This window comes from Stomoxys calcitrans, chromosome 1 (genome assembly GCF_963082655.1).
Source record: "Stomoxys calcitrans chromosome 1, idStoCalc2.1, whole genome shotgun sequence".
In the NCBI taxonomy this organism is placed as follows: Eukaryota; Metazoa; Arthropoda; class Insecta; order Diptera; family Muscidae; genus Stomoxys; species Stomoxys calcitrans.
Genome location: NC_081552.1, coordinates 171015927 through 171039507, shown reverse-complemented (window position 1 = coordinate 171039507; position 23581 = coordinate 171015927). Strand labels below are relative to the sequence as shown.

Below are 23581 nucleotides of genomic sequence, written 5' to 3'. Positions count from 1 at the left end.
ATCGACCCACTGAAGCGGCTATTCGGCTAGAGAGCGAACTGAAGAAAATATCGTAGCTGTATCGGCCAATGTTAATGACGACCATCAATTATCGATTCATCGCCGTTCGCAGCAATTGGGCGTCAACAACGCGGACAATTTTGCGGAAGGATTAAGGTGTGAAGCCTCTCAAAATACAGCTGGTGCAAGAAATGAAGCCGAACGACCGAACGCAACGCAGAATTTTTGGTGAATGGGCTCTTGGAAAGTTGGCCGAAGATCCACTTTTTTATCAAACAATTGAGTTATAAGCAGAATTGTCGATTTTGAAGTGAAGGTCAGCCAGAGGCATTGCAAGAGCTAAAGTCACAGTTTGTTGCGGTTTATGGGCTGGTGGTATCATTGGGCCGTACTTCTTCAAAGATGATACGAATCGTAACGTAACTGTGAATGGTGAGCGATACCGTGAGATGATATCCAACTTTTTTTTGCCCAAAATGCAAGAGCTTGACTTGCATGACATGTGGTTTCAACAAGACGGTGCCACATGCCACGCAGTACGGGTAGTAATGGACTTATTGAGAGGTGAGTTCGGTGAACATTTTATTTCACGTTCGGAATCAGTCGAATGGCCACTTAGATCGTGCGATTTATATACAGGCAAGCCCGTTTCAACTGACACATTGGAAGACAACATTGAAGCATTTATTAGTGAGATACCGACCGAAATGGCGGATGGACCATTTGAGGCGCAGTCAGGTCAACATTTGCATGAAATAACCTTAAATTATATGGAACGTAGTATCTATTCAAATAAATGTTTCATGTATTTTTCTGAATTTTATGTGTTTCCTATAGCATTTGAAAAATCGCCTTTTATAAACTTTTTTAAATATTTGTTTCAATTTCTTTTTTTTAACTTAAAGGGGAGGAAAATGCGTTTTCTACTAAATCAAGTATATGAGCGATATCATATTATATAATTCCTATATAAATTGTAATAAATTTCATTGATACTCATCATAGAATTATATTGCACATTCCATTTTAGGATATCCCAATACTAACTCTGAAAGTGATCACTGTGTGGGTAAACATAAAATACCATTCGATGCAAAGACTGTAAATTTTCAGAAGGAAAAATTTGATTCCCTTGGCTATCTGAACATCGATTCTCAACCACAAAATATTAGCTTGGAAAACAATGGGCATACCGTAATTGTCCATTTACATTATGACACTGATGAAATTCCAACAATTAGCGGTGGTGCTTTAAAGAATTTGGGTCAATTCAGGTTGAATTTTATTTATTGGCATTTTTTGGATAAATCAGATCCCAAAAACGGCTATGGGAACATAACATTGCCTGCAGAAATACATTTGGCTTTTTACAATATCAAATATTCGACATTTTTGGAAGCAGCAGCGGAAAAGAATGGTGTCGCCGTTATAGCTTACAATATTCAGGTACATCTATGTGTATAAATTTATATATTGGGTTGCCCAAAAAGTAATTGCGGATTTTTTAAAAGAAAGTAAATTCGTTTTTAAGAAAACTTAGAATGAACTTTAATCAAATATACTTTTTTTTACACTTTTTTCTAAAGCAAGCTAAAGGTAACAGCTGATAACTGACAGAAGAAAAAAGAATGCAATCACAGAGTCACAAGCTGTGAAAAAATTTGTCAACGCCGACTATATGAAAAATCCGCAATTACTTTTTGGGCAACCCAATATAAGGGGATTTCACGGGAGTTGGACTTAAGAGATGTTAGGTACCATGTCAAGGAACTGACGTCCCAGTTGTGTCGCATGAGTAAGCTTCCATTAAGTACAGTTAAACCGGTTAGTAATTATTACATTACATTTATATACCCACGGAACCGACACAATCGCTGGTCAAGATAACATCAAAACTCAACCAACTATGTTTAAAGTTTTCTAGAAGCTAATTTCTTACATTTACTTTAATTGGCTATAATAGAACATGTGTCCCATTAGCCGCACTTAGAATAGCGTTCGAAGCTCCTCGATCACCTGCGTTTCTCTGACACCAAGTTTCGAGATGTTTTCCACCACTTGGTCTTTCCATAGGGCCTTTTGTCGTACCGGCTTGCGTGTACCACCGTGATCGTCTTCAGAAGACTTCTTCGCTGGAGCTCCTTCATTCATTCTGACAACATGACCTAGTCAACGCAACCACTGTATTTTGATGCGTGTAACTATGCTAACGTCGTCTTACAGTTCTTGGTTCAAACTACGCCGATATTCTATTCTCCATCAATGCAAACTGGTCCATATATTTTTTGAAGTATCAGTATCTTGCATAGTGTAATCTTTGTCTATTGAGAGGTGGCTTTGTTTCTAAACTGTTTGCACAATTGAAAGTAGCATTTGTTTGCCAATATTATTCTTGGCTTTATTTTAAAACTGGCCTCATTCGTTTCGGTTACGGCGATGCCGAGTAGTGGTTCCCAACTTTCTCCATTTTCTTTATCTGATCGGATATACAAGGCGGATTGGGAGTTGATACAATCCATTTTGTCTTACCTCCATTTAATGCCAGACCCACTTTCATTCTTTTTCGATTGTTGCAGGGAGCAGTTACTTCTTCCGATATCGATGTCGGCGTAGGCGAGTAACATGTGTTTTCTTGTGAATAAAGTGCCATATCTATTCACATCTGCATCTCGTATAATCTTCTCCAGCAGAATATTAAAGAAATCACAGGATAATTGGTATTGAACAGTTCGGAGGTTCTCTCCTATTTTCAGCAAGTGTCAACCTGCAGTTTTATTAATTTTGAAGGGATACCAACTCAGCCAAGGCTTGAAAAAACTTTGAACGTATAGGGCAGTCGAAGGTGGCATTGTAATCAACAAAGAGATGGTAGGTTAGGTTAGGTTAGATTGAAAATAGGGTGCAGATATTAATCCGCCCCATGTTTCTATGGACATACACCTAAGCCAGTAATCGGCTTGTTGTGCGCTCTAAAAGCTCTAAAGTAACCACTAAAAAGAAAGTTTTAAGTTAGGAATTCAGTGCTACTTACAAAATCCTGCAAGAGAGCCATTGGCAAAAGCTGGGGATTTAGACCGTGTGTCATGCATTCGGTATATACTGCAGTTGTCAGACCTATTATGCTATATGGTGTTGTGGTCTGGTGGACGGCGCTTCAAAAATACACCCACTACTCAATACTTAACCGGATCGAAAGGATGGCTTGTTTGTGCACCACAGCCCCATTGAGGACGACACCATCTGATGCATTGAATTTAATGCTACATCTTATGCCTCTGGACATTGTGGCTACCCAAATTGCAGCGACCACTGCCGTGAGGTTAAAGGAGCTTTCTCATTGGCCATGTGGCGACTGCGGACACTTTGTTATCCTTGATACAATATCCGATGTTCCAGCCAGTGTGGATTACACCCTACCTGAGCCTCTTTTTGATAAAAACTACTGTACCACTATTCCTGATAGAACCAATTGGAACTACGATATCCCTGGTAACAGAAGTCACATAGACTTCTACACGGATGGTGACAAACCTTTGGGGTGTACTCTAAAGATCTAGAACTGGTCAGTTAGTTACCCGACCACTGCAGTGTGTATCAAGCAGAGATCCTTGCAATTAAGGAAGTGGTGGAATGGCTAAGATGTAATGTCATTTCGACGATTGGCATAAATATCTTCTCAGACAACCAGGCAGCCATTAAATCCCTGGAGAACGTATTTGTGAACACAAAAACCGCCCTCGACTGCCGCAGATCTCTCAACAGGTGGCTGAACAGTTCAAAATTCACCTGTTCTGGGTGCCGGGCCGCAGAGATATCCCAGGGAATTGTAAAGCAGACGAGCTTGCGAGACTAAGAACTACCTTACACACTCCAGGGACACTGGAATCTGAGGGTATGCCTCTAGCGACATGTAAGCTAAGTTTTCTGGACCAGGCCCGAAGGGCAACGAATGAAAGATAGTCACAAAGAGGGGGCTGTGAGCATTCCAAAACTATGTGGCCTAATCTAGACTTGAAGAGGTCTACTGCTTAGCTGTCATTGGCTAGAACAGACGTCTCAGTCATTGTGTCCGTCACTGTCTGATCGGAAAACATGGTGACAGACTGAAGGTTGCCAGCAACGACTTTTGCAGAAGCTGTAGGGACATCGAGGAAGAAGAGACTGTGTGTGTGTGTCCCGCACTATCTTTAGGTTCTCATTTCTTTGAGAACCTGTCTGATTTAGCGGGGTGTGAACATTCGCAAGTTAATGGGCTTTTTAAAGCGATCTGGATGGTTCAATGGTAGGAACTAGAAGGCATCTTCCTTCTTCTGTTCCTGTGGTATCACAATGGACAAAAACGTCTAAGTGAGTCTGAGGCAGACTGCCGCTTAAACCTAACCTACAAAATCCTTAATTGTTTTCAAACCCACTACCCTAAGTTGGTTAATGTCTGATATTGTGTCCCCGCCTATGTGCCGGTATCTGTTAGACGCGAAAGAAGCGGCTCCAACGTCTCATCATCTTCCCCGTATGCCCTACACATGGTATCACTTGCCACACCGATTTTACATAAGTGAGCTCGTAGCCCTATGTGTCCCGTTATAATATCAATAGCTAAACTGACATAGTTATAACTTTCTTTCAGTAATAGCCTCATCTTCTCACGATCTGGAACCCTCCCCATAGCATTTTCACCGTCCTACCGACCGTTTCGTTGTTCCACAATGTTGCATTCGTCGCCCACTCCCTTAATTCGGACTGCGTCGTCCCGAAAGGCTTTGGGTTAACCAAGTTTATTGACGGCAGTCCTCTGGCCTTCACCGCCAAATCGTCTGCCCTTTCATTTCCCCATACTCCGTTATGGCCCGGCATCGAAACGAAGCGGATTTTGTCACCCTCAGAGAAGGCCTTAATCTCCTTCCTACACTGCAAGACTGTTCGTGAACATACCGTCCTGGTTGTTATTGCCCTTATGGCAATTTTACTGTCCGTATAGATGTTCCCATTCGACATCCTCGCGTTAGCACCACACCACCTCACGCATTGCGTGATAGCGCGGATCTCCGCCTGCAGCACCATATTATGGTCAGACAGTCTAAAACAGATCTCAGTCTCTGGGCTCTCAATGTAAACCCTCAGACCCACTCTGTTCTCTAGCTTTGATCCATCCGTGTAACGTGTTCTTCCAGATGGCAATACTAGGGTTCCGTCAATCCAAGACTGTACCGATGGCAGCAGTGCCTGGCACTCGACCTCAAGTGTCGTCTCAGGTATTCGATCGGAAACCTCTTCCCTTCCTTCCAGGTTTCCTATCGTCGCCTCGATTATAACGCGATGATATGAGCTGCTCCCATCCTCAATCCATTTCCCATCGCCTTAAGTCTCATAGCCGCATGGCTGTCTCACACCTAATCTGTGCGCTAATTAGTCGGATATCTAGAATAGTCTCCAGTGCCCTAATGGGCGCGGTCCTCATCGCTCCGCCTATGCCAAGACAACATGTTCTCTGAACCTGTTGCGTGGTCCTTATGTTGCACTTTTTCTCCATAGCAGTCCACCGAGGCGTAAGTAAGTATTGGTCTAGTCACGCTCCTGTAGAGCCAGTGGACTATCCTCGGATTTAGGCGCATGTCGTGCCTACGGCCCGTCTAGATAATGTCCAACATCTGTGAACCTTGTCGGTACGCTCCTGAATGTGACACTTCCAAATCAGTTTCCTGTCCGAGATCACACCTAAGTATTTGACCTTGTCAGATATCGAAATCGTCTTATTGAGGAAACGATGTGCGTTAAATTGGCCCACCTTCGTCTTCCTCGTGAATTGGCATATTTCAGTCTTCTCTGGGTTAACATTGAGACCTCTGGGTCTAGCCCCATCATGTGCCATATGGAAGACCCTTTCTGCCCTTCATAGCATAACTCGTTCGGATCCTTACCCCTTAGAAGTATTATAACATCGTCTGCGTAGCAGACGGGTTCAAATCCCTCCTCAGTCAGCATCTGTAATAGGTCATGTATGGTGGTCACACCCTGTGGCGGGCCTTGTGCCACTTTCTCCCTTATATTTATGCCATGGGACACACAATTTATCCACCTGTTCCTTAGCATATGGTTTATTCAGTCTCTAAGGACCGGGTCCACCCGGTACTCAGATTGGATCAGAGTGTCGGTCCGCACATTGCTAAAAGCCCCCTCGATGTTAATGCATACTGCCAGGTGTACGTATGCATTGACATCGAGGGGGCTTTGAACAATGTGCTGACCGACACACTGATCCAATCCTTAGACTAGTACCGTGTCTATGCTAAGAGTTGAGCTGTCCTTCTCGAATCTTTTCCAAGATTTGACGCAGTGTGAATATCTGGTCTACGGTGGATTTACCATGTCTAAAGCCGCATTGATAGGCCCCAATTATCTCATTGACTTAAGGTTTCAATCTTTCACACATCTTGTATGCGATGTGGAGGAGAGTTATTCCTCTGTAGTTAGCACCGACTCCTGCTGACTTGTTGTTCTTCAGTCGGGTCACTGCTACTTGGGCCTCATTCTGACTAAGAGGTAGACACATTATACCATCATCAAAGAGTGTTCCTCGGTATCCTCTTTGCCGCCATCGTCGGACTCTAGCAGCTTGGCAAAATGCCGCACACTGTTTAAAAAGTCATTTAAACTTAAGTTTGGTATACAAACACATTTCGTAGGGATGATGTTCACAAAGGTCGGTGCATGACACAAAAAAGCGTGTCTACAAAATCATCCGCGCTTGTGGAGATATTTCCAACAACGTCCGTGATGATAATGATAACGTTGGTGCATGATTTTGCAACATAATTTTCCTTTCAGTGTAGAATTTCCGGACTCCATTTTGACTCTTGTACATCTCAATTCGCTCACACTCACGACTTTCCATTTCCTTTTTCTTTCTGCAGAATAGACGTTTCTCCTCTCTCATTTTCTCCCGATACCTCTCCTTCAACTGGCGCGTTGCTACTGATTGCAGGGTCGCTCTGTATGCCACGTTCTAGGCTTCAGTAGCATTTCCACACTTTTGGTCTTACCATCGGTTTCTTGGTGTACCCAAGTACGGATTTCGTGCCATTTTCCATGGAGTGAGCAATGGATTGCCACTGCGCCGTTATATGATCGGTATAGTAGTGCTTTCATCAAGCAGTTGGGTCAGTCGAGTAGAGTATGCCGTTGGTATCTGTTGTGTTTGCAGCACTTCAATGTCCAGCTTCCCTGATCGCACTTTTCTTGTCATACTTTAACGATATCATGGTCCTTTTTTCGTTTGCGTGGTTCGTCAACGATATGGAAGTCCGTTTGTACTATTCTTTGGTTTCTCAGAGTAATCCTTATAATTTTCCGTGGGTGGGCGCTGGGCCAGTAGCGCCCCAACCGCATGGTTGATGTGAGATCGCATATGTAGCCCTCGATATTGCGAGCCGCTTGCTCTAAGATCTCTCCCTCGCTTCCAGGCGCTTCTAACCTGAAAACAGACGCTGATGTTGGCAATTGGTTATATGAAGGCGCCAATAACTCGCGCTGTCATTTCGAGTATCATTAGCACTGACCCCACACTGAGACTCTCCTCTCCAAATCGCTGACTGCCCGCGCCGTTTGCAGTTACTCCGCATAATACAAAGCTTTTCACTATCCGCAACCTGTGGACGCGTCCGGTAGCTTTCAGCTAAGCTTTCCGTGATAACGATGAACACCACACAAGTCGGAGTTCACAGTTCCAGCACATGTGGTGCTCACTGTTATCCCGTGTCGGCCGGGCTAGAAGCTAATTCCTGTACGCTAAAAGAATAACTCTTCTAATGTATATTAGTTAAAATATAAATAAGAAACAAGTTTCTTGAAGTTGTCACAGGTTTTGTAGGATGACAAGTGGGAGACCTTCCCCCTTATCTTGGGAGAATAAATCTAACCAAGAGAATTATCCCCTCGCAAGGGGCTTGTATGGTCCCGTCTATGAGTATGCAACACTCCTTTTGATCTAGACCGAGGATTCCACAACCGCTGCTGCCGAAGTACCTTCAAAGTTCCCTCCTTTACCGCTAGCGCACACATTAGACATCCGACCGAATGAACCATTCATAGCCTGGCGGGCGTCATCCTGGAGGCTTCCTCCCCTCTTTCGGACAAGGGGACTTCTATACACTTTAGCTTTGTTAAATTCTGTTGACTTGTGGAGGTGGGCGGAGTTAAGTGTAATAATAATTATTATCCAATCTTGCAATTGGTGTTTAGAAAATTGGGGTTCGAGTCTCTTAATCTGGAGTTACATACCACTCGCTGCACTTATGCGCGCTTAAGCAATGAGTTACAAACTCAACCAACCTATTTTAATTTTTTTGACATACACGCATAAGTGTTGCGCGAGGTATGTAACCCTACTTTTCCCCAAGTATGGATTCGAGATCTGAAGGTCGAGAAGGAATATGTTCCTTCTTGACTGTACCTAGGGATTTTTTCTCCATATTGGTGAGCGACTTGGGATCAGCCGCATCAACTCTCAACAAATATGAGATTCCTCATTCCCTAGACAAATGTTGTCCTCAAGATCAGAACCAAAAGCCCTGTCCTCTAGTCCTTATCATCCGAACCAAAACCCCGGTAGACCTGTTCCTTCTTTACTTGTAGAGTCTGGAGCAACTCTTTCATCATTCGAGGTTTCAGTAGCTGACTGCATATTATCATGCACCATCGGAACAGTTGGGTCTCTACCACAGCCGCTGAAAGTCCATTTTCTAATAGTAATCCAAAAAAAAAAGAGAACTTATATCGAATTTTAAGGCCAAGTTACTGGGCAAAAAGTACTTCTCCCAAAACCTACCAACGAACATGAACATCGGTCGGAAAAATTTACATAGGTCTCACAAGGAAGAGATTTGGGTGTAAAGTGCGGATCTTCCTTAGAAATTTAAAGTTAGTATCTGGCAACTCTACCGGAAATGAAGACCAACGTTAGATAATATTGGAATTGAATAAAAGGTATTTACGTGTAGTGTATAAAACTGCCTAAAAACCATGGAAGCAAAAATTTGCCAGATCAAGAGTTTATAGGACTCAAAGTATTTCGGAACAGAGTACCAATCTGACATACGAGTACAATTTAAATATATTGGCATGCAAAGATCCTTAATCGGATCCCAATTAGATCCCAATAAAAGTAGATAACTGTCGGTTATTTTAATTTTACCTTAGATAGGATGGCTACATTGGAGGAATTTAAGAAGGGAACCCAAAAGTGTGACAACATTTTTAGGAAATAGTCTTAAAGTATTTGAATATATTAATTGTAATTTTTTAGCTATTATCTTTTACCACTTTTATGACTTGTTTAAATAGCTCACGCAGGTTTCGTGTTTTGTTTCACTGTCAAACATCTTCAATTTTGTCTATAATTTAACCATGAATCATCTTAAAAACGAACAACGCTTGCAAATTATTGAATTTTATTATCTAAATGCGTTCATCGCGCGCTTCTTCCATTTTTTGGACGAAGCTCAATGGGTACGTCAATAAGCAGAATTGTGGATTTTGGAGTGATGATCAGGCAGAAGCATTGCAAGAGCTACTAATGCATTCAGAAAAAGTCACAGTTGGGTGTGGTTTATGGGCTGGTGGTATCATTGGGCCGTACTTCTTCAAAGATGATACGAATCGTAATGTAACTGTGAATGGTGAGCGCTATCGTGAGATGATATCCAACTTTTTTTTTGCCCAAAATGCAAGAGCTTGACTTGCATGACATGTGGTTTTAATAAGACGGGGACAGGCAACATAGCACGCGTAACAATGGACTTATTGAGAGGTGAGTTCGGTGAACATTTTATTTCACGTTCGGTACCGGTCAATTGGCCGCCTAGATCGTGCGATTTAACACCTTTAGACAATTTTGTTTGGGGCTATGTTAAAGCTCATGTCTATACAGACAAGGCCGTTTCAATTGACGCATTGGAAGACAACATTTAAGATTATTCGTGAGTTGTTGTTGGTTGTTGGGAAAAGTATGCTAAAACTGGACTAAGCAGATGGAGCATTTGTGGCGCAGTCACGGTCAACAATTGCATGAAATAATCTTCAAACATTAAATTATTTGGACTATCGTACTATCGATTAAAATAAAGATTTTATGCATTTTTCTGAATTTTAAGAGTTTTTCTATTTGAAAAACTTTTCTATAGCTCTTAAAAAAATCACTCTTTATATTTTTGATTTTTTTTATATCTACTTCAGGTGGCACCATTCCCTAAAACAATATTTGATGAATTCACACAACATTTGTCTTCAATAAGGCAAACAGGTGCTGTTGTCTATCTACCTGAAGGATCGGGATTTTCGTTAAGTTCTTTTCTTTATAAGGATTTGAGATATTACAGCGTCTATCATGGAACCAGACTTGGTGTTGCCTGTATAAGGGATATTATTTGGATTGATTTCCCTTTTGTTATTGGCGTTAAACCAGACTTTGTAAGTACTCGAAGTAAAAACATTTCACAATCAGATATAGATGACTGATGTAACGCGTCCAAGACGCCACATCATATATGGCGGCTATACTAAATATGAGCGAAGCATCCCCTGTTCCTTAATTGAATGTTCATGGGAAATTTAGTTAGAATCAGTATATCTAAATATGGTCCGATAGACTGTATTAAAAAAAAAATAATCAAAATTTTCTAAGTCTGATGGCAGACTGCCACTTAAACCTAGACTGTGCATGGAACACAGATGTTTATAGGCCTGAAAGTTCTCACTGTGGCAAATTTCGAGAAAATCGGAAACAATTTCAGAACATATAAACCTTTCATGAGCTCTGTAAATCTTACGATCGTCCCATATGGCGGCAAATCCAAACATGATGTGATGTGAGCGGACAAATAGACAGATAGTCGAAGCCACCGTAGCGCAGAGGATAGCATGTCCGCATATGACGCTGAACGCCTGGGTTCGAATCAAGGCGGGAACTTCAGAAAAATATTATGGGGCGGATATCCCCTCCTAAAGGCCAGAACAGAATAAAAAGCGTTGGTTTAAAATGCAACTCTGCAAAAAACTCTCTAAGAACATTACTTCATGCATGGCGACGCAGAATGATGCTCGATTTCAGTCATGAAAGTTGAGAATTCTTTAACTTTTGCGCTATGCTTTTTGACATAGCGTTTGCATTTGTTAACGCAACGCTTATTAACGTGTTCATTTTATTTTGGCCTTAATGCTGGCGACATTTGTGCCTCAAGAGATGTCGCACTGCGGCACGCCATTCGGACTTGGTTGTAAAAAGAAGGTCCTTTATCGTTGAGCTTAAACTTGAATCGGACAGCACTTGTACCTTAACGGAATCTTCATGGACAAATTTGCAATATAATCGGATAGGTCTATACAGACCAATACTCCGGAATAACAACAGTAAGTATACCCAACTCCTATGTGATGTGAGCGGACAAACAGACACCGTAGCGCAGAGGATAGCATGTCCGCCTATAACGCTGAACGCCTGGATGCGAATCCTAGCGAAAACATCAAACAAAAATGTTCAGCGGTAAAAGCTATGGCAGCTATGTATTGGGTTGCCCAAAAAGTAACTGCGGATTCTTTAAAAGAAAGTAAATGCATTTTTAATAAAACTTAGAACGAACATCAATCAAATATACTTTTATTACACTTTTTTTCTAAAGCAAGCTAAAAGTAACAGCTGATAACTAACAGAAGAAAGAATGCAATTACAGAGTCACAAGCTGTGAAAAAATTTGTCAACGCCGACTCTATTACTTTTGGGCAACCCATAAAAACTTCTCCCCAATGAGATGTCGCGCTGCGGCACGTCGGTCGGACGCGGCTATAAGAAGGAGGTCTCTTATCATTGAGTTTAAACTTGAATTGGACAGCACTCATTGATATGTGAGATGTTTGCCCCTGTCCCTTAATGGAATGTTGGTGGGCAATTTTTTTATTGTTTTGCTCCTATGGTGGTTCGAATTATTAACCTGCGGGCTGGCTGCTTCAGCTGAACTCAGAAAAGAAGTCCGATTTCCCGATTTAAGGTTTTGAGTGCATGAAATACATATTTATTACCCGACCACTCAGAAATTTCAAGCAGTGAGAGGTTATAGACCACCTGAGGGTCTTAAGCCCACAAAAGCCTGATTTTGCATTTCAACTGTATGAAATTCGAAACAATGTACTGTTTTGGAATCATCGGCATCTGTGTCAATTATGGTAAATATAGGATCATATTTGGGTATAGTTGTCATATAGACTGATCTACCAATTAAGGTTCTTCGGTGATATTTTGAACAATGACTTGTTTAATGCACCTCGATATTCGTTTACAATATGGTTTTAATCGGACCATGTTGAGATATAGCTGGCATGTAAACCGACTTCCTAATTTCTAAATTGATGTTTTATTTATGTATTGAAAAAGTGGGGTAACGAATTAACTCTTCCTTGTGTTTTGCAGGCTCAGGAATTTCAACATTTCTTAGCAGCGGATTTTACAACACTAATAAAGCCGATTGACGATGCTAAGACTACGCAAGCGATGGTCATTGCGGTAGTACCAATGACGGAAGATGAAGAGTTTAGTAGCAGCATTCCGATAATTGATACAATTGGAGGTACTAAAACATCAAAAATATGCACTTTCGTAGTTATAGTTTTTCAGTTTATTGTTTATATAAGATATAAAATAGTTTACTCTTAAACAAAAATTTATTGTCTAAAATTTACCGATTATTATTAAACATTTACCGATTTACCAATTATAACTATACATTTAAATTTTTAATAGAAAGAAATATTTGATGAAGACAAATGTTGTTTTTAAACATAAGCCTTGTGATAGTTTAAAGGATTTTGTGAAAATATTAAAGAACGAACTTTTTAATAGAAAGAAATGTTTGATTTAAAGAGCTTAATGAAAATTCAATACATGTGAATCCTATGAAATTGAAGGACGTAATCTGAACTAAATATTATGTTCATGATTATTCGTCCAACTTATTTGAAATTGTATTATTCTTATTCTTTGAAGTTGCATTATTTGTTACTTAACGTATTTGAAGTTGTGTATACCCTCTTCGATTTTGCTTAATTAGATCATCCAGGGTGTTGCTTTCCGCAATAAATCCACACCTCATAACTGAAAAGCTGCCTTTTATTCTACTCTTCTTCATTCAACTATCTGGGAATTAAACTTACATTCAAAATACGTTGGGTGTGTTTTGCTGGACGGGATGTTGAGCTTATAATCCAAAAACCGTTGATAGTGCGTGAAAGGAAACTCTTGCCTTCTGTATATGTAAGATAGCATTTGACAATCGTTGATGTCTAATCCACTTGATGAGCACTACAGAGGTCGGGTAATCTTCTTGATATGACCAGTCCTAGCTCTTCAGAATACACTCCAAAGCCCACCTAGACGTCTAGTTTGGAACCATCCGTATAGAAGTCTATGTAACTTCCTTTACCAGGGATATTGTAGTTCCAATCGGCTATATCCGGAATAGAGGTGCAGTACGTTTTATCCAAAAGCGGCTCAGACGAAGCCTGGAACATCGGGCATTGTATCAAGTATAATACAGTGTCCGTAGCAGCCACATGTCCAAAGAGAAGGCTCCCTAAGCTTCATAGCAGTGGTCGTAGCAGTACGTCTAGCCACAATGTCCTGAGAAATTAGGTGTTGCTCTAAATTCAGTGCATCAGATGGTGTCGATGGCACAGTAGGTGGACTTTTGAAGCGTCGTCCACCGGACCACAACACCATATGTCTGACAACTGCAGTATATACCCAGTGCATGACACACAGTTTAAACCCCCAACTTTGGTCAATGGCTCTCTTGCAGATGTTTAGAACAAGAGTCGCCTTTCTTGCACTTTCCAAAATGTTTGATTCGTAGTTAAAATTCCTGTCCAGCAAACCACTAAATGAACCATTCTCTTCTCCCAAGGAGACAGGTGCCGCAGTCGCACAGTGGTCGCTGCAATTGGCCAAAATCCAAAAAATTAAAGTCTAATGTTTGCTCTTAAGAGGTCAAGCGTCTCGAAAGTGAACATGTGATTGACTTATTCTTACGATACTCTTGAAGAATAGCACAAACAAATTAGTTGATTTCACACGTGAGTTAAGTGCAAAAGTGAAGTGAAAACAAGTAAAAGCGTGCTAAGTTCGGCAGGGCCGAATCTTATATACCCTCCACCGTGGATCGCATTTGTCGAGTTCTTTCCCGGTATCTCTTTTTAGACAAACAAAGGGCAAAAGAAAGAACAAGTTAAATAGAGAGATCGATTTATATGGGAGCTGTATCGGGCAATAGACCGATTCAGACCATAATAAACACGTATATTGGTGGTCATGAGAGGATCCGTCGTACAAAATTTCAGGCAAATCGGATAATAATTGCGACCTCTAGAGGCTCAAGAAGTCAAGATCGCAGATCGGTTTATATGGCAGCTATATCAGATTATGAACCGATTTGAACCTTATTTGACACAGTTGTTGAAAGTAAGAATAAAATACGACATGCACAATTTCAGCCAAATCGGATAGGAATTGCGTCCTCTAGAAGCTCAATAAGTCAAGTCCCCAGATCTGTTTATATGACAGCTATATCAGGTTATATTCCGATTTGAACCATACTTGGCAAGGTGCCGTGATATCATCAGAATGACGAAATTAGTATACCCCCGATCCTATGGTGGAGGGTATAAAAATATTTTATATATAAAAATCAATTTGTGTTTGTTTGTCAGTTGGTTTGTTTGTGTGTTCCTTATAGACTCATAAACGGCTGAACCGATTCTCTTGAAATTTTCACAGATGGTGCATAATGATGCCGTGGTCAAATAGAATACTACTTTTTTTGATATCTGAAAAGGGAGCGGAGCCTCCCCCTTACCCTAATTTTCAGAAACGCCAGATCCCGGAGATGGGTGGTGCGATTTAAGCAAAATTTTGTGTAACCTAAAGCAAAAATTTGGTATCCAAATTTCGGATGGGGTACCTGGGGGGCCGCCCCACCCCCCAAACCTACAAAATATATATATAGACCAATCACGACAATCACGCGTATCTGATATCCACTTGTCGTACCAAGAGTTTGGGGTACCACCCCAACCCCCAAAACACCCGTAAAACGAACATGTTTACCCATCATGGCAATATGGGACTCAAATGATAGGTATTTACGAGTAGAATATGAATTTGATATGCAAATGTGGGCCCAAGTTTCTGGGAGTCCACCGCTACCCCAAACATGACTTATTCACTGACCATGGCAATATGGGGCTCAAATAAAATAAATAAATATTTGAGTGTAAAATACGAATCTGATATCCAAATGTGGGACCAAGTGTTTGGGGGGGGGGGGGGGGCGTCCCTCCTTAAAAACATGCCACAAAGAGGACAAATTTAAGACCATATCAATATGGGGCTCAAATGAAAGGTCTTTGGGAGTTAAGCACGAATCCAATATCAAACTTAGGGAAAAAGTTTCTATGGGCCACCCCACCCCCATAACACCATCCAAAACGGTATTTGCTTTCCAAAAATAGACCACAAACGGCAACTATTTACTCACCATCGCAATATGGGGCTCAAATAAAACTATTAAATAAAACTGTGGGACCATGTGTTTGGAGCACCGCTCTTTCCCTAAAACCCCCCCAAAGTCTAAAAATTTGCCGGCCATGCCAATATGTGGCTCAAATGTAAGGTATTTAAGATTGGAAAACTAATGTGAAAACCAATTTTGCGGCCAAGTGTTTGGGGGACGCCTCATCCTATATACGCTACTTAAACCAATGGCAATACGAGGTTTAAATAAATGGTATTTGAGACAAGAGCACGATGCTGATATTTCTTTCAGGGCCGGTTCAGCTAGTAATAATATAAAAACTAAATCAATTTTATATTGACAAAAAATATAAAGGGTTATTCAAAATTAGTCTTTTATTTGTATGTTTTATAATGTCATCTCCCCAGTATAATTGAGCTTCAAGAAGATTTTTAGTTATATTCCCCCTTGAAGTCCCCATTGATATTTTACATCAATGTCAATGGTGGTTTTAAGATGCATCCAAATTCCTAGAGAGACCGCCATATTTTTTGTCATACAGGGTAGGACAATTCGTATGGAACAAAAAAAATCTTAATGAAACCTTCGCGTCCACTAGATCATTCGTCAACTGCGAAAATCAAATCTCCAGATTTTGAGTTCCCAGACTTTTGTCACGTTTTTTGGATATTCTGGTCTATGGCAGCCAAACTATTGAGATTTTCGATCCAAAAATTGTGGTTAAGACGATAGTACATCGCAAAAGCATTTGAACGCTCCTTCAAGCAGTTTTGGCCTTGTGGAAGTGCAAATTTTTCATGAAAATATTTGTAAATTAATATGAACAATTTAATTTGGTCTCGGCAGATCGGCATATCTGCAGATCGGTCTATAAGACAGCTATATCGAAATATAGTTCGGACATCGGTAGGCATAGTACAAGTCACCGTTTCGAATTTCAGCGAAATCGGATAATAAATGTGGCCTTTATGTATTTTCGGGCGTTTTTCCATACAAGTCCGACCACACTACTTCTGTCTTACTAGGATTTAGACCTTGACCACTTTCGGTAGCCCACTTCACTGTCGCAAGTAGAGCTTCCTGAAGTATATCTCTAAGAGTGCTGGGATATAACCGCAATAGCCACGTCATCTGCATACGCGACCACTTTTACAACTTTTTCTTCCAGAAACAATAATATATACAAAATTACTATATTCGAAATTAGAGAAGTAAGAAGCTCCTCTGCTGACCAACCACAGACTGGTCAATTGCTTTGTACGTGTTCAACAAGGTTTTTTGTTTTGTCAGCTCCTGTCAAATGAGACGGCAAGTATTTTGGGACACTTGATGGTCGAAATTGTCACTCCTTAGACCATCACTTTCAGTTCCCTACGAACCTGATGCGCGTATGTGAACAATGTGGCTGAATTTTTGGTGGCAGATATCTTTAGATTTCTTGCAGCGAAATAAGAAGCAAGTTCGTTAAGGTAGATGTTAAACCCTATCGCAGGTGTCGTCAATGGGTTGGGGCCTGATGCCATGATCGAACAATCGTCTGCATATGATACGATCTCTATGTCCTCTGGAGGAGGTGGAATGGGGGATAGGTAGAGGTAAAACAGTGCCGGAGATATCATCCCACTTCGCCTTCTTATCCCTAAATTCCACAAATGACTGGCGACCACACAGATAATTCGCGAATCAGCGTTTCTGGCCTGGCTGGAGGAACGTGTTGGCGATGTCCTCAAACACAATAGTTTCGACAGCACCAGTGCAACGCGGACCGTCCTATAACATGGCCTGGGTTGATTGAAGCCACGGCAAATGTGTGTGGCGATGGCAGGAGGAGCAGTTGTTGTGCTATGCAGTCTTCGAAATCCAAGCTGTTGCTCGGCAAATGGAAATTCTCCAACTAGGCTCAGGAGTAGTACTTCAACCCTCTTGGTAACTGGTGAGAGTAGGGAGATCGGTCTGTACGACTCCCCCATACTCGCGTCCTTTCCAGGCTTCAGTAGCGGGATCAATCTGCCCATTTTCCAGACAACGGATACTATAAGAGTGTTTAAAAATAGGTTAAGGGCAGTCGTAAGATACTAGACTGCAGCTTGATCCAGATTCTTCAGCATCAGTGTAGAGATTCCGTCGGGGACCAACAGCTTGGATGACCATCCTGGCCACGGATGACATTCGTAACTTCGCCCATGGTAAATTGTGATGGCTGTCAAATGTGGCACCATGTATTTTGGGACACTTGATGGTCGGGATCGTTACCCCATCGAATTTCACCTTGAGCTTATTATGCACCTCATGCAAATATCTAGTGAACAATGTGGTTGAAGATTTGGTGGCGGATATCTTCAAATCTCTTGCAGCGAAATAAGCTTCTACAATAGATCAGTAAGAGAGACGTTTAACCTATCACAGATGCCATCAATGGGTGGGTGTAGGCCCCGATGCCATGATAGTTCAATCATCCGCATATAATACGATCTAAATGCCTCTCCAGAAGGCGGATATGCCGGCGGATCTAAATGCCCGCCTTAGGAACTCCCTCTTTTACTTTACGGGGTTCCGATTTTTTTTATCTCTAAATTCCACAAACTCCTGGGACCACGTTAATAATTCGAGAACCAACATTTCAAACTTGGCTGCAGGCCGGTATTGGCGATGTCTTGGCGCATGGCTGAATGCCTATGCTATGAGAACCGTCCTATCACATGGAATGGAAATTCTCTAACGAGGCTCGGGAGGAGTAGTCCCTCAAGCGTCTTGGCTACTGGGGAGAGAAAGGAGATCGCTCTGTACGACTCGAGTCCTTTTCAGGCTTTAGTAGCGGGATCACTCTGCCATCTTTCAGACGTTGGGTACTATAAGAGTGATTAAAGACAATTTGAGGACAGTTGTAAGGTATTCGACTCCAGGTAGATACAGATTCTTCAACATCAGTGTAGAGATTTTGTCGGCGCCCAACGCCTTGAATAACCTGGCGTCACCCAAAAGGTATTTACCCGATAAATTGGGTAAATACCCGGGTATTTACCCATTTATACCCAAAAGCTAGGTATATCGGGAGATCGGCATATATGGCAGCTATAACCAAATATAGTCCGATCTGTACCACATTTGACAGTAATGGGTAGAGGTCTGTGCCAAATTTCATCGAATTCGGGTTATAAATGGATCTTTTATGGCCTCAATACCCTATATAGTCCGATCTAAACCGCACTTCACAGAAATAGACAGGGGTCTATCAGAACTCACTGTGCCATCGGATGAAAAATTACCAATTTATTGTCTCAAGACTTTAAGTCTGGAGATCGGTTATATAGCGGATATTTATAACTACAATCCGATTTTATGAGATCAGATGTTCAGGTTTATATACCTAAGATATCTGCAAAATTATAAATACCCTAAAAAGGTATTTATAGGGTATTTACCTAATAAATACCTAAGCGTTGGGTATTTACCCGGTAGAAACCCATCTCTACACAAACGTCATAATCATCAAGTAGGCATGGAAAACTTATGCGACATTTCCCTGTTTAAAAACCTTTGCACTGTTGTTTACTGCACACAAGAAAATATCAGAAAAACGAAACAAATGGGTTTCCAAAAAAAAAATGTTACCACAAACAGAATAAAATATTGACCAATAGGCAAATGGAGATGTGTGTTTCTCATAGGTAGACCAAAAAAAAGTTGACACAGCCAGTTTTAAGGAAGTTCTTGATTGAGATATTAGCCATAGGCAAATTGAGATGTGTGTCTCAGTGGCTATTTACATTCCGTATAGTTTTTTCATTAAATATCGATATAAGTAGAAATGAGCTACAAACCCAGTTTTACGGCTGCTGACAAACATAAACAATTGCATTAAATAAAAACCAACATTTTGTTCTCAGCAGCAGATTTTGTTAGTCGAAATAGCAGTACGAAATGTTTGCTAAAACAGCAGTAATTTGTCCTTTCCCTTTTTCAGCAAACAAAAACTGTTGTGGTTGTTACAATCATGTTTGCTGTTTTGAAAAACAAATCTCGCTGAGTGTACATGTTTGCATTTACAGTTACATTTTTGGTAAATATGTCATATCAGTTATATGTCATAGAACTTTGCATGTGATGCATGTCCAATAGCCATGGGACATTTCGTACTGCATGCAATGTCCGCAAATGTGTCAATTTATTTGAGAGGTTTACATAATTTATAACCTCTTCAAAAAAAGAGTCGTATGAATGGGCAATGAACACAATTCAATGTCTTCATATATGCGTTTATAGACTGATAAAACGGTGTGGGAATATTTAGCTATCAGCTGTTAATTGAAAAATTACATACTTGCGTGTCAGTTTACGCCCCGACCAATCAATGTACAAACAATCTAAAATTCGAATTAATCTATTTTGGGACAATTTCGTTTCAAAAATAGTTCTTTGACGCATTTGACTCAAATCGTGATTTGGCAGAAAAATACACCTCAGACATAAGCAAACAATTTAATGCAAATATATTTCGTCTTCAGGGGATAGATGTATTTACTTTCAATAGTAAACCAATTGGAAATGATGGTAAATGGAAAATTTGCAAATAGTAAAATTCCAAAAAATTTACAAAGTTTTTTCTTATTTTAATAACGTATGATGTTTTGCCTTTTTCATGTTGTTGTCCAGCTTAGACCAATGGGGGTTTCTGTTTTTTATACCCACCACCGAAGGATGGGGGTATATTCATTTTGTCATTCCGTTTGCAACACATCGAAATATCCATTTCCGACCCTATAAAGTATATATATTCTTGATCAGCGTAAAAATCTAAGACGATCTAGACATGCCCGTCCGTCTGTCCGTCTGAAATTTTGCACAGATTCTTTTTTTGTCCATAAGCAGGTTAAGTTCGAAGATAGGCTATATCGGACTATATCTTGATATAGCCCCCATATAGACCGATCCGCCGATTTAGGGTCTTAGGCCCATAAAAGCCACATTTATTATCCGATTTTGCTGAAATTTAGGACAGTGAGTTGTGTTAGGCCCTTCGACTTCCTTCGTTAATTTGGCCCAGATCGGTTCAGATTTGGATATAGCTGCCATATATACCGATCCTCCGATTTATGGTGTTAGGCCCATAAAAGCCACATTTATTGTCCGATTTTGCTGAAATTCGGGACAGTGAGTTGTGTTAGGCCCTTGGACATCTTTTTTCAATTTGGTCCAGATCGGTTCAAATTTGGATATATCTGTCATATATACCGATCCTCCGATTTATGGTGTTAGGCCCATAAAAGCCACATTTATTGTCCGATTTTGCTGAAATTCGGGACAGTGAGTTGTGTTAGGCCCTTCGACATCTTTCTTCAGTTTGGTCCAGATCGGTTCAGATTTGGATATAGCTGCCATATAGACCGATCCTCCGATTTATGGTGTTAGGCCCATAAAAGCCACATTTATTGTCCGATTTTGCTGAAATTTGGGACAGTGAGTTGTGTTAGGCTTTTCGACATCCGTCTCGTATATAGTTCAGATCGGTTTATTTTTAGATATAGCTAGTGTACTTAATAATATTTGGTCCAAATCGGAACCTATTTTGATATAACTGATATGGGACATAAAGTATGAAATTTTCACCGAATTTTGATGAAAGGTGGTTAAATATATACCCGAGTTGGTGGGTATCCAAAGTTCGGCCCGGCCGAACTTAACGCCTTTTTACTTGTTTCTATTTCGAATAGAAAATCAAAATCATAAAAAAACACTGTAAAACTTAGGTAAAATGTGTATAAAATTCATTGCGCAGGCTACAGTGATTCGGCCTTACCAGCGGCCTCTTCGGACTGCTTTGCCACTAAACGTGAGCAGTGCAGTGGTTGACATATCGTTTAAAGTAAATAAAAACAAGTAAAAACGTGATAAATTCGTTCGAGTCGAATCTGGGATACGCACCACTAGGGAAACCGCAAAAAATTCAGTTTGCATTTGAATTATTTTGTAATTGATTGAGGCTTCTATGTTCTCAAGAAGTCATATCGGGTTATCGTTTTTTTACGGACTTTGGGAATTCGTACTACAGGTACCAAACTTTAGCCAAATCGTATGACAAATTGAGGCTTCTGGGGCTTAAGAGCTTCTTATGACGCCGAAAGCATGGATTGAACATGAGACACATTTTCAGCGATGGTTATCCCCTTACTAATGCTGGATACATTTCTGAGGTATCCTGCCATGTTAAAACTTCTCTACCAAGTGGTGTCGCTATGCGGCACCCCGTTCGAACTCGACATAGAAAAGGAGATGCCATATCATTGAGTTTTAACATTAATCGGACTGCACTCATGGATATGAGAGAAGTATCCCCTGTTCTTTAGTGGAATGTTCATGGGAAATTTAGTAGAAGTTAGTAGGCGCTCAAGAAGTCGAATCCGGGGACCGGATTATATAGAGGCTTTGTCAGTTTATAGACCGATCTGGATCATGCTTGGTACAAATGTTGGAAGTCAGAACAGAAGTATTTGTGCTAAATTCCTGCCAAATCGGATGAAAATTGAGGTTTCTAGGGGTTCAAGGTAATCATAAGCGGATATCGGTTTATATGGGGCTATATTAGTTTATAGGTCAATTCAAATCATACTTGGTACTGATGTTGGAAGTCATAGCCCAAGTCTTCAGCCAAATCGAATGAAAAATTGCTCCTCTCGGGGCTCAAGATAGTCAAAACCGGGTTTCGGTTTATATGGGGCTATATGCAAATCTGAACCGATATCACTCATTTGCAATCCCATCGACCTACAGTCTCTTTGTGCAAAATTTCAAGCGAATATCTTTGTTCGTTCGACCGCCGGAAAGCGATTAACCACTCCCCGTTATTGAAGACGTATCTAGTTCCATGTCTCAGATATATTTTCGAACTCGTAGAGTCAACAGGGTTCTTGCAGATTTCATCGTAAATAAACCCCCGGGCCCAGATGGCATATCGTCACTTGTTTTAAGCAAGTGTTCTTCGACGCTCGCTTGACTTTTACGCAATCTTTTCAACCTTGCTTACCGTGCGGGTGTTTTTCCGGCGCGTTTGAAGATTGCGAACGTGCAGTCTATCCGCAAGAAGGGTGAGGCAACCAACCCTGCAAATTACCGACCAATTGCGTTATGTTCCGCGCTTTCCAAGGTTATGGAGACCATTGCACAGTGGGCCAAATGGCAAAAAAATTGGAAATAAGTCTACAACTTTTTATCTGTTGATTTTAGCCATACAAAATGTTCTAGACATTTGTAGAGGAGGACATAGGCTTTCAGAAAAGTGCTGTTGTTGGTCCATATCTTTAATACAGGGTGAGCTACAGGGTGTCAAAGTTGACCACTTTTGACTTCTCCAAGCTTCTGGGGGCCATAACTTTTGATCTACTCAACCGATTTACATGATTTAGGACTCTAGAGAAAGAGCTTGACAAGATCTAAAAAACTTATGCATAAAGTACCATGCCATCGTGTACTGTTAAGGAGTTATGAATTGTGAATCACGTGAATATCTTTGGCGGTTTAAAAATGGCATCGTTTTCAATATGAAAAATATTTTTTTTGTCAAAAAATTGCAAAATTTTTCAAAAAAGATACTCCCATTTCCTTTAAGTTTTCGCAAACTTTGGCCGTCAAAGCATTATCATTTCTTTCCATTTTCACAAAGTCGAGGTATTAAGAAAAGTTTTAAGTGCTAATTTGGCTAATTTCGATATCAAACAACACCGTTATCTTAAGACCAAAATGGCCAATTTTTTTACTAAACTTCAAAAGTTTCTCACTGGAAAAAAAGTTCCACGGGGATTTTTTCGCTTTTTTTGAACTTAAATGAAAGCTTAAAATGTTCCCAACATTTTAAGGTATGTCTCGCCATATCCTAGCCATAAATGAGATCGTAGCGATCAAAATACTGAAAAAAGTCAATTTTCAAGTAGTGCTATATTCATTGCTAAAAAACAAGTATTACGTCACATTTTATTGCAAAGATGTTAAATAAACTTTTATTTGGTAACACTTCT

At 40.6% G+C, this 23581-nt stretch overlaps 1 protein-coding gene across 1 annotated transcript; it reads left to right on the top strand.

Annotated features, from left to right (window-relative positions):
* The first annotated feature begins 548 nt into the window (after positions 1 to 548).
* Positions 549 to 21422, top strand: LOC106090073 (carbonic anhydrase 6-like). The gene is made up of 5 exons (XM_059367838.1): positions 549 to 564; positions 1031 to 1446; positions 10231 to 10464; positions 12458 to 12614; positions 21349 to 21422. Exons 1-5 carry the CDS (start codon positions 549 to 551, stop codon positions 21420 to 21422), a joined length of 897 nt encoding a protein of 298 aa, XP_059223821.1.
* Positions 21423 to 23581: the final 2159 nt, after the last annotated feature.

What these genes read in the sequence shown, in the direction of transcription:
- LOC106090073 (XM_059367838.1), top strand. An exon ending in TTATAGCTTACAATATTCAG is followed by an intron (nt 1,447 to 10,230) that starts GTACATCTATGT and finishes TATCTACTTCAG; the next exon opens with GTGGCACCATTCCCTAAAAC. An exon ending in GATAATTGATACAATTGGAG is followed by an intron (nt 12,615 to 21,348) that starts GTACTAAAACAT and finishes TTCATTGCGCAG; the next exon opens with GCTACAGTGATTCGGCCTTA.